This window comes from Myotis yumanensis, unplaced genomic scaffold (assembly GCF_028538775.1).
Source record: "Myotis yumanensis isolate MYYU_CA2020_CCGP unplaced genomic scaffold, mMyoYum1.0.hap1 SCAF_6, whole genome shotgun sequence".
NCBI lineage: Eukaryota > Metazoa > Chordata > Mammalia > Chiroptera > Vespertilionidae > Myotis > Myotis yumanensis.
Window position 1 is genome coordinate 53,439,341 of NW_027223757.1, and position 12,038 is coordinate 53,451,378.

Consider the following 12,038-nt stretch of genomic DNA (forward strand, 5'->3'; position numbering starts at 1 on the left):
AACACCGAAGACTGCTGCTGCAAACAACCACTTCAAAAATACAACTAAAAGACGGAACAGACATCACCCAGAACCACAGGAAGGCTGGCTGAGGAGAGACTCTTCAACTAGAAGGAAAGACAACAGCATACCCAGGCTCAGAGGAGGCGCAGTGTGGAAAATTTAAAGGTGTGGTGGTGCGCGCGCAAAGCGGGCTGGTGGCTGAGGGCGTGGTTGTCGTTTTCAATCAGGAGGGAGTCTCAGACTCTGAGCTCCAGATCCGGGCGAGTCTCTAGGGACTCAGACTCAAACGGGAGAAGCGGGATTGTCTAGCATCAGTTGGAACGTGAGGGCAGCTTTCTCTCCGAGGTTTGCAGCAGTTGCCGGGGTTCTGAGAAGCAGAGCCTCTGGGAACGGGACTGAGAGCAGCCATAACTGCTCCCTCCGCCCGCCCTGTTGACCCCGCCCCGCCCAAGCCCTGTGCAGAGCCATTTGCCGGATAGCCTCAGGCAAAGGCTAGATTAGCACCTCCCCAGAGGACAGAAGTTTTCCCACAGCTGATTCTCACAGCCAGTCGGCCTGGTGGTCAAATCCCTCTAGTATTAACTACAACAATCAAGGCTTAACTAGAACAAGACTGCGCACAAAGACCACAAGGGGGTGCACCAAGAAAGCATAAAAAATGCGGAGACAAAAAAACATGACAGAAATGGAGGATATAGAGCTAAAAAACTCAATTTTGAGGGCTTGCAATAAACTTGTGGAGAGCCTCACGAAAACTAATGAGACCCTCGATGCTATGATAAAGAAACAACTAGAAATTAAGCATACATGGATTGAAATAAAGAATATCACACCCAATAGCAGACCAGAGGAGCGCAAGAATCAAGCCAAAGATTTGAAATGCGAAGAAGCAAAAAACACCCAACCGGAAAAGCAAAATGAAAAAAGAATCCAAAAATACGAAGATAGTGTAAGGAGCTTCTGGGACAGCTTCAAGCGCACTAATATCAGAATTATAGGAGTGCCAGAAGATGAGAGACAGCAAGATATTGAAGAAATAATGGCAGAAAACTTCCCCCACCTGGAGAAAGAAATGGGCTTACAGGTCCAAGAAGCGCAGAGAACCTCAAACAAAAGGAATCAAAAGAGGACCACACCAAGACACATCATTATTAAAATGCCAAGAGCAAAAGACAAAGAGAGAATCTTAAAAGCAGCAAGAGAAAGAGACTCAATTACCTACAAGGGAATACCCATACGACTGTCAGCTGATTTCTCAACAGAAACTTTGCAGGCCAGAAGGGAATGGCAAGAAATATTCAAAGTGCTGAATACCAAGAACCTACAACCAAGATTACTTTATCCAGCAAAGCTATCATTCAGAATTGAAGGTCAGATAAAGAGCTTCACAGATAGGAAAAGCTAAAGGAGTTCATCACCACTAAACCAGTATTACACGAAATGCTGAAAGGTATCCTTTAAGAAGAGGAAGAAGAAAAAGGTAAAGATACAAATTGTGAACAACAAACATGCATCTATCAACAAGTGAATCTAAGAATCAAGTGAATAAATAATCTGATGTACAGAATGAACTGGTGATTATAATGAATCAGGGACATAGAAAGGGAATGGACTGACTATTCTTGGGGGGGAAAGGGGAATGGGAGATGCGGGAAGAGACTGGACAAAAATCGTGCACCTATGGATGAGGACAGTGGGTGGGGAGTGAGGGCGGAAGGTGGGGCGGGAACTGGAAGGAGGGGAGTTATGGGGGGGGGGGGGGAAGAGGAACAAATGTAATCTGAACAATAAAGATTTAAAAAAAAAATAGAATTACCATATGATCCAGCAACTCCATTTCTGGGTATTTATCCAAAGAAAATGAAAACACTAACTAGAAAAGGTACATGTATTTCCATGTGCATTGCAGCATTATTCACAATAGCCAAGACATGGAAGCAACATAAGTATCCATTGATAAATGAATGGACAAAGAAAATATTTTATATATATAATCTTTTAATGTATATGTATGTATTTATACAGGAGTGGGTAAAAGTAGGTTAAATTACCAGCCATTATTACCTAAAAGATAAATCATAAGTAAGGATATGAAATAATAACAATAATAGGAAAAAAGACAAATAATACAAATAAATAATATAATTAATTAAGAAATAATTTAAGAATAAACTGTTTTATGTACTCACAACTGTAAACCTACTTTTGTCCACACATATCTATACACATATCAATATATGCATCCATATACTACAGGATATTCTTTAACCATAAAAGAAAGGAAATCCTGCCATTTATGACAACATGGATGGATCTTGACAGCATTATGCTAAGGGAAATAAGTCAGAAAGAGAAAGATGAGTACTGTATGATCTCACTTATATGTGGAACCAAATAAAAGAGCTCATAGATACAGAGAAAAGGTTGGTAGTTGTCATAGTCAGAGGTTAGGGGCTGAGCTAAATGAGTGAAGGAGGTCAAATGGTACAAACTTCTAGTTACAAGATTAAATCCTGGAGATAGAATGTTAACAACATGGTGATTATAGCTAACAATACTTTATTGTATACTAGAGGCCCGGTGCACATATTTGTGCATAAGTGGGGTCCCTCAGCCTGGCCTGCGGGATCAGGCCAAAACCGGTCTCCGACATTCCCTTAGGGGTCCCAGATTGTTTGAGGGTGCAGGCCAGGCGAAGAGACCCCATCGGTGCATGATCAGGACTGGGGAGGGATGTGGGAGGTTGGCCAGCTGGAGAAGGACCACCGGAGGGTTCCAGGGCGTGTCCAGCCTGTCTCACTCAGTCCCGATCGGCCGGACCCCAGTAGCAAGCTAACCCACTGGTTGGAGCATCTGCTCCCTGGTGGTCAGTGCATATCACGGCGAGCAGTTGAGCGGCCTTAGCATATCATTAGCATATTATGCTTTGATTGGTTGAACGGATGACCGGACACTTAGCATATTAGGCTTTTATTATATAGGATTTGAAAGTTGCTAAGAGTAGACCTTTTAAAGTTTTCATCACAAGAAAAAAAATCATAACTATGTGTGGTGAAGAACATTAACTAGACTTATTGTGGTAACCATTTTACAATATACATAAACATCAAATCATTATATTGTATATCCAAAACTAATGTAATATTATATGTAATTATATCTTAATTAAAAAGCCTATTTCAGCCTGGCAGGTGGTTGAGCATTCACCCATGAACCAGAAGATCATGGTTCAATTCCTGGTCAGGGCACATGCCCAGGTTGTAGGTTCGATTCCCAGTAGGGGATGTGTAGGAGGCAACTGATCGATGATTGTCTCTTATCATTGATGTTTCTATCCCTCTATCCTTCTCCCTTCCTCTCTCTGAAATTAGTAAAACACATTTAAAAAATAAAAAGCCTATTTCACTTAATATCTTTGATGATACAGCAATACATTAAGAAGATCATACACCATCATCAAGTGGGATTCAAGGTTGTACAATGTCTGCAAATCATTAAGTGTGATACATCACATAAACAAAATGAAAGATAAAAATCATATGATTATATCAATAGGTGCAGAAAAGCACTAGACAAAATCTAGGACCAATTTATGATAAAAATATCTCAGCATAGTCAAATAGAAGGAATATATCGCAAAATAATAAAGGCCATATATGACAAACCCATAGCTAACATGATACTCAGTGGGGAAAAACTAAAACGGTTCCCCTGGAGATCAGGAACAAGACAAGTATGTCCACTTTCACCACTTTTATTCAACACAGTACTGCAAGTCCTAGCCACAGCAATCAGACAAGAACAATAAATAAATAGAAGACATCCACATTGGAAAGAAAGAAGTGAAACTGTCATTATTTGCACATGATATGATACCATATATAGAGAATCCTAGAGATTCCATTAACAAACTACTAGAACTGATAAATGAATTCAGTAAAGTAGCTGGATACAAAATTAATATTCAGAAATCAGTTGCATATTTATGCACCAATAATGAATTATCAGAAAGGGAAACTAAGAAACAATCCAATTTACAATTGCATCAAAAAATATGTATATCTAGGAATAAATTTCACCAAGCAGGTAAAAACCTGTACTTAAAAAATTAGAAGGCACTAAAGAAAGAAACTGAAGAAGATACTAATAAATGGAAGTCTATGCCATCCTGACAGATAGAAAGAATATCATTAAAATGTCCATACTTCCCAAAGGAATCTATTAAAATACCAATGGCATTTTTCACAGAACTAGAATAATCCAAAAATTTATATGAAATAACAAAAGACCCCGAATAGTCATAGCAGTTTTGAGAAAAAAGAATAAAGTTGGAGATATCACGCTACCTGATATCAAACTATATTACAAGGCTATAGTATCAAAATAGCATGGTGCTGGAATAAAAACAGTCATATAGATCAATGGAACAGAATAAAAAGCCCAGAAATAAACCCACACCTCTATGGTCAGTTAATACATGACAAAGGAAACAAGAACATACAATAGGGTAAAGGCAGTCGATTCAATAAATGGTGTTGGTAAAATTAAACAGATACATGCAAAAAAATAAAACTACAGGTAGATCACCTTCTTACAGAATATACAAGAATAAACTCCAAATGGGTTAAAACCTTAAATGTAAGCTCCAGCTGATTTGGCTCAGTGGATAGAGCATTAGCCCATGGACTGTGGGGTCCCGGGTTCAATTCCTGTCAAGGGCATGTACCCTGGTCGGGTGTGTGGGAGGCAACCAATCCATGTGTTTCTCTCACATTGATGTTTCTCTCTCTCTGTCTCAGACCTCCATTTCACTCTCTAAAAATCAATGAAAAACTATCTGTGGGTGAGGATGAACAAAAATAAATAAATTAAAAAACTAATAAACTGAGCAATTATTAAGGTTGCTTTCTTTATCAGTGATCTGGTTCTACCTTTTGTTTCAGCTCAATAGCTGGAAAAGGCCAGATCTTAAGACATTAACTCACCAAAATGATCTGAAGGAAGATCTCATACTGTCGCACATTATAGAGTGCTTCTTTTAACATATACGGCTGCAGGTCTGCAGCCAGGAGCGGGTTCTCTGTCACCTTCTCGAGGATGGCCGTGTAGCGGTATGCGTGTTCTTGAGCTATCTGTAGTTGGGAGTCAATATGTTGAGTGGTGGCTGGGATTGCTTCCCGTAGAATAGCTGGCACTGTTTTTAAAGGTATTGAGAGAGACATTAAGAAATCTAAGCCCTGGCCAGTGTGGCTCAGTTGGTTGAGTGTTGTTCCATGCATTGAGAGGTAGCCAGTTCGACTCCTGGCCAGGGCACGTGCCCGGGTTATGGGCTCAATCCCCAGTGGGGGAGGTGTGCAGGAGGCAGCTGACTGACCTTTCTCTCTCGTCGATGATTCTCTCTCACTCTCCCTTCCTCTCTCTCTGAAGTCAATAAAAACATATTTTTTTAAAATCTAAAATGTCGAGAAAGTGGTCATATTTTGAGCATTAAGTTGAGTTAGTCTTATGTCAGCCAAATTAATAATGCTGAGGCATATACTTCAATGGGTCCCAAACCATGAAAAAGAAGATTCCAAAAAAATCCCTGTCCAAACAAAAGACACTGTCAGAGTAATAACCCAAAGGTAGAGCGGATCAGTTTTTGCCACTGAAATACAGAAGAGCCTGAAAAACTGGTAGGCTGTGGTACTGTGTACTGTTGACCATGAGCCTCTAGAAAAGTCACTCTATCTTTCCTTCTGTAGATCATCTTTTCTGTTTGTAAAGGAGAAGAAAAAGCATACACCTTAAGAAACTCATTACAATACTTAAGAATTTAACAGAACAGTCTAGCAAAATAGAGAACTTGATGAAGAATGGGAGCCTGACTTTATAGAACAGTTTTTAAAATGCAAAAACTTACCCCATTGTACTAGATCAGTGATCTGGTAAAAAAAAAATACTAAGCCCTTATCAGTGGGTCTATATGTGCACCAAACTCCTAAAGAAGTTATTTCTACTGGAATGTCCCAAGTTCGGCCTGAGGAAAAACACTCTGCAGGGCAGCTAAAACAAACCACAAAAAGGACAACAAGGTGATACAATAAAGACATCAGAACTCAAACCACAAGTTCCTTTCAGCAGAGGTGTTAAAGGCCTGTCTTTGTAGAGTTACTTACATGATTCTTTAAATTTCTGATACTGATTTCAGAAAACATAGCAAAATGTACCATATGTTAAAGCTGAGCTACTGAACTTCTGCCATTGCCTCATGTCTGTTTTCAGTAAGTAAGCATTCCTTGATGAAATGTTTCATGAGTACTTCTGGACTTATACACAATACATGCAGTAAGTATATTATAGCACAGTAAATGCTCCTGAATTTACAGATTTGAAGGTATCTTCTCTTGGACCTTTTCATTCCAGTAACTGCATCAGCAACGGTTTCATTTTCAGGGTGATTTCTATTTCTTAAATCATTGCATTTTACTCCCTTTTGGTCACCTGACTTGGAGTTAAGTACACAAAGCCCGATGAATGGTTTCCAGGCAGGCCTCCTCATTCCTTTCACAGATTCCCTCTTCCAGACTAGCTCCATGACACATAAAACTGAAAGTCCTGCCCCGGCAAAATTAAAAATGACTACACATTATGAACTGTAGTTGTAACTAAGGTACAATCAAACCTTAAATCTAAGAATAGTAGTGGTGTGTTGGGAATTATTTTCCTCACTATGCAAGTTAAATGTTAAACCTGCATAACCCATAGAATTAACCTAACAATATACCTACGGTATTCAATGTTTTCTCCCCCCTTTCCAGTCTCTCGGTTAAATAAACGAATTCCAGTAACAATCATGGAGAGTTCTTTCAGCTGGTGTTCTTTTTCCTTCTTAGAGAGGCTTAGAAATGTCCCAAGTTCGGCCTGAGGAAAAACACTCTGCAGGGCAGCTAAAACAAACCACAAAAAGGACAACAAGGTGATACAATAAAGACATCAGAACTCAAACCACAAGTTCCTTTCAGCAGAGGTGTTAAAGGCCTGTCTTTGTAGAGTTACTTACATGATTCTTTAAATTTCTGATACTGATTTCAGAAAACATAGCAAAATGTACCATATGTTAAAGCTGAGCTACTGAACTTCTGCCATTGCCTCATGTCTGTTTTCAGTAAGTAAGCATCCCTCAGGAATGTTTGGCAACGGGCATTAAAACAAGCTTTCTCGTGAGAGCTACAGTGTAAAAGGAGTCTGGGTAAGTTTTAATACATTGTTTGCGGGTAGTTTTTATCTCGCGCTAACAGGTGGCTCTACTTCTTACCGTCAACGTAAAACATATAAATACGTTTCCCGCATCCAATGTGTTTAACCCCTTACTTGTGCTAACTTTGTTTTCAGGTAAAAGGGAACCTTCAATCTTCAACACTTGTAACTCAACACATTTTATAAGATACAGTATTCCAATATTTTCACTTATAGAATGGAAATTGTGCTGTTGGGTTTTTTTACCTGTTGCCTCTCTGACAGTCTTGAGGTCTGTAGGGGATCCGACCCCAGAGCGCAGTAACACATAGCTGACGATCTTGCGGTAGAGGCTTTCCAGCTCTTCTCGAGAACATGCTCTGTTATCTGTGATTTCTTTGATAATGAAGGCTAATTTAGACTCCACGATCCGGTGATGTTCTTCAATAAACTCCTCTAAAAGTGGCAAAAGACAATGTTTCATATATTTGATACTTAGAAGTCTTCTCACATAAGAAAGTAGGACCCAGAAAAAGAAAACAGCTTGGGTATAGCAATTCTACTGCATGAAAACAACAATTTTCATCACATGTCATAATAAACAGAGGTCGGCAGTTAACCTCAAGGAAAAAAATCTAGTGGGAAAGATTTAACACAGCAATTTAAATAGCATACTTGTCAAAACATAGAAGACTTTAAATGGACAATCCAAACAGTAATATCAGAGGGCTAAGACCTTCCAATTAAGCAGAAACTATACAAGACAATTTATAATATATACATAATAAACATTTGGTATAAATATTTGTACTATACACGTATGCTTACTGTAAGCACATACAGTATACACATAGATGTCGGGTAAATATTTCTGTTCAATTGTGTGTATTTGTGTTTTAGTTCTAGATAAATTTCCTTTGACAATTAGCATTACTGATAATATAATGCTGCCTCAAGAACGGTACACCTCTCCCTTCTTCCTGTGATATGAAGAGGTCTACGCTTAATTGTAGCAGAAGCCACAACTTACCAGCAGCACAATTCTTGCAAGTAGCTCAATAAAAACACTTCATTTAATAATAATTACTATATTAACCATGTACAGTTCATACCTATAATCTTTTTATAAAAACAACAGAACTTTTTGCAATTGAAAAATATAAATGATGGCATCAATTTCATGATTATTTATTGCTTACCATTTTCATTATTATTAAGCAAAAAAGCAAGATATATGATTTTACATATGAAGCATAAATGAAAGTTCAATACATAGAAGGAAAAAAAGACAGTGCAAATAAACAAATGGTTAATAATGACTGCATTACAGTGGGACAGAGGCAGTATAGTCTATAGGGAAATTCATTTTCCTTTATCTCATTTCCAGTTTTTCTGTGATGTAGCATTAAACTATTTACATAAGAAAATATGTCCTAAACTTAAATTTGCCATCATTCATTTCATTTTTGTGTTAGGTACATAATTTAGGTAAGCACTATGAGATAATATAAACCAGCAACACACACAAAAATCAGCAAATTAAAAACTTTTAACTTTAATGGGCTGGTTGTTTCTATTTCTAATTATTATGTATCAGAGGTATAACAGTTAAAACACAATAGATTTGCCCTGGCCCAGTAGCTCAGTTGGTTAGAGCGCTGTCCCGATGTGCCAAGGTTGCAGGATACCCGGTTAGGGCACATACAAGAATCAACCAATGAATGTATAAATAAGTGTAGCAACAAATCGATGTTTCTCTCTCTCTCTCTCCACACAATAGATTTAGAAACACAATTATTGCCGAAACCGGTTTGGCTCAGTGGATAGAGCATCGGCCTGCGGACTGAAGGGTCCTAGGTTCGATTCCGGTCAAGGGCATGTACCTGGGTTGTGGGCACATCCCCAGTAGGAGATGTGCAGGAGGCAGCTGGTCGATGTTTCTCTCTTGTCGATGTTTCTAACTCTCTATCTCTCTCCCTTCCTCTCTGTAAAAGATCAATAAAATATATTTAAAAAAAAAAAAAAGAAACACAATTATTATGGGTATACTAATTGGAATTTACTTTTAACACTCAGAAAGGCCATTGGTGTTTTTCTCCTTTAGCATTTCCAACATTATTATACTACTAGGGGCCTGGTGCACAAAAATTTGTGCACTGGGGAGGGGGTTTCCTCAGCCCAGCTTGCCCCCTATCACATACTGGGAGCCCTAGGGGATGTCCTACTACCTGCTCCCTGCTCCCCTTGGGGAGCGGGCCTAAGCCACAGTCTGGCCTCCCTTTGTGGAAGGCGACCGGGCTGATCAGGGGAAGGCAACAGCCCCATCACCCCGCTGCTGCAGCCACTGCCAGTCACCGCAGCCACCAAGGTGTTTTCATCAACATGGACTCCAGTCCCTTTACCATGAAAAAATGACAACTTTCTTTAGGCATTTTCAAGAAGTGTCTTTCATAGGATATGACATTTCTTTCTTTCTTTATCCTCACATGGGGATATGTTTCCATTGATTTTTAGAGAATGTGGAAAAGAAAGGGAAAGACAGAGAGAAACATCAAAGTGAGAGGAACACTTTGATTGATTGCCTCCTGCATTAGCCCTGACCTGGGCCGGAGCCAGGGAGGAACGTGCAACCTAGGTACATGCCCTTGGTCAGAATTGAACCCAGAATCTGCGTTGGGCAGGCCGAGGCATTATCCACTGAGCCAAACTGGCTAGGACAGGATATGACATTTCTTAACCCTCCAGCAGCAGACCTTCATTTTTTTCTCCAGGAGTGTGGTAAAAAAACCCTAGATCACTTTTTGGACTCTTATTACCCAAGTTACTAAGAATATTACCAGTGGCATACAGAGAGCTTAACCAATCAGAGGTCAGAAAAGGTGTTTCCTCTGTAGTTCACACCAATTGCTGGTTTGGCCCCTGCCCAGGCCTAACGCCTCTGGCGAGTCATTAGCCCTGGGCCAGGGCACCCTCAGCTCCAAGCCACCGTGGCCATCAAGGATCGCTGGCTGGCTGCGCCCGGGTTCGGGCCGCCACCACCATCAAGGATCACTGGCTGGCTCCTCCCCGGCCCAGGCCTAAAGCCTCTGGCCCAGGCATTAGGCCTGGGCCGGGGCACCCCCAGGTCCCCGCCACCGCAGCCATCAACGATCCCTGGCTGGCTCCTCCCTGACACAGGCCTAAAGCCTCAGGCCGAGGTTTTAGGCCTGGGCATCTCGCCGCCGCCGAAGATCGCTGCTGGCTGGCTCCTCCCCGGCCCAAGCCTAAAGCCTCTGCTCGAGGCTTTAGGCTTGGGCCGGGGCACCCCCAGCTCCCGCCGCAGCCGATTGCTGGCTGGCTGCTCCCTGACCCAGGCCTAAAGCCTCAGGCCGAGGTTTTAGGCCTGGGCCAGGGCACCCCCAGCTCGCTGCCGCCGCCGCAGCCGCCAGGGAAGATCGCTGGCTGGCTCCTCCCCGGCCCAAGCCTAAAGCCTCTGCTCGAGGCTTTAGGCCTGGGCCGGGGCACCCCCAGCTCCCGCCGCAGCTGATCGCTGGCTGGCTCCTCAACGCCCCAAGCCTAAAGCCGGCCGCCATCTTGGCTGACAGTTAATTTGCATAAGGATATGCTGATTAGCCAATGGGAAGGGTAGCGGTCGTACGCTAATTACCATGTTTCTCTTTTATTAGTGTAGACTAGAGGCCCAGTGCACGACATTTGTGCATTGGGGGTGGGGGGTTCCCTCAGCCCGGCCTGCGCCCTCTCTCAGTCCAGGATGCAGGGAGTGGGCCTAAGCCAGCAGGCGGGCATCCCCCGAGGGGTCCTTAGCACTGCTGGCAGAGGCAGGAGAGGCTCCGGCAACCGCAGCTGTGCTCGCCAGCCATGAGCCTGGCTTCTGGCTGAGCAGCGCTCTCCACTCCCCCTCTGGGAGTGCACTGACCACCAGGGAGCAGCTCCTGCATTGAGCGTCTGCCCCCTGGTGGTCAGTGTGCATCATAGCAACCGGTCATTCTGTCGATTTGCATATTAGCCTTTTATTATATAGGATTCTTCAAAATTGGCACAAATTTCAAAAGATAGGCCAAAAAAATTAAATTGTTCATTGTCAACCAAATAAAGCCCTTATTATCTTAAATACAATATGAAACTTTCTAAAAAGCATATCAAAATAGATATGTTACCTCGATTTGTATAATTCATATCAAAGTAGACTTGCATCTTAATGGTGTCCAGGGATGGATTTTTATCATCCAGTAGCCGATTCACACAAACCTAGAAAAGAATACCCCATGAATGCTTCTAGTTATAGTTTCTAAAGTGATCCAAAGTATTTTCTAAACTTATTTTTAAAAAATAAGGAAAACATCATTTCTGAGCTTTTGGCTAAGATTAAGTATGAAAATAAAGGAAAATCAAAGTAATAGTTTTTGATACTTATCTACCAATAACTCCCCTTATTATTTTTTCTTTTTGAGGATTTCATACTTTATTATTCACAGAACCAAGAACATTTATTAAGTAATAAGTTATTTCCCCAGAGTTAACCAGTATCACCATACCCAGGTGGGTTAATAGTCTAGTTCAGTGGTTCTCAACCTTCCCAATGCTGTGATCCTTTAATATAGTTCCTCCTGTTGTGGTGACCCCCAATTTCATTGTTACAAACTGAACATAAATAAAGCATAGTGATTAATCACAAAAACAATATGTAATTATATATGTGTTTTCTGATGGTCTTAGGCGACCCCTGTGAAAGGATGGTTCCACCCCCAAAGGGGTCGCGACCCACAGGTTGAGAACCGCTGGTCTAGATGAAGACAAGAAACTTACATTTTGGTTAG

At 41.2% G+C, this 12,038-nt stretch overlaps 1 protein-coding gene across 6 annotated transcripts in view; it reads right to left on the bottom strand.

The window, feature by feature from the left end:
* The window catches only part of CFAP206 (cilia and flagella associated protein 206), a 51,802-nt gene that overhangs the window by 20,068 nt on the left and 19,696 nt on the right, over positions 1-12,038 (bottom strand). For all 6 annotated transcript variants that reach the window (XM_070418127.1, XM_070418125.1, XM_070418123.1 and 3 more), the window contains exons 4-7: positions 11,379-11,469; positions 7,489-7,677; positions 6,774-6,932; positions 4,989-5,197 (exon numbers count right to left, since the gene is read on the bottom strand). In XM_070418127.1, the coding sequence (XP_070274228.1) occupies positions 4,989-5,197; positions 6,774-6,932; positions 7,489-7,677; positions 11,379-11,469 (648 nt within the window). The remainder of the gene's footprint in view (positions 1-4,988; positions 5,198-6,773; positions 6,933-7,488; positions 7,678-11,378; positions 11,470-12,038) is intronic.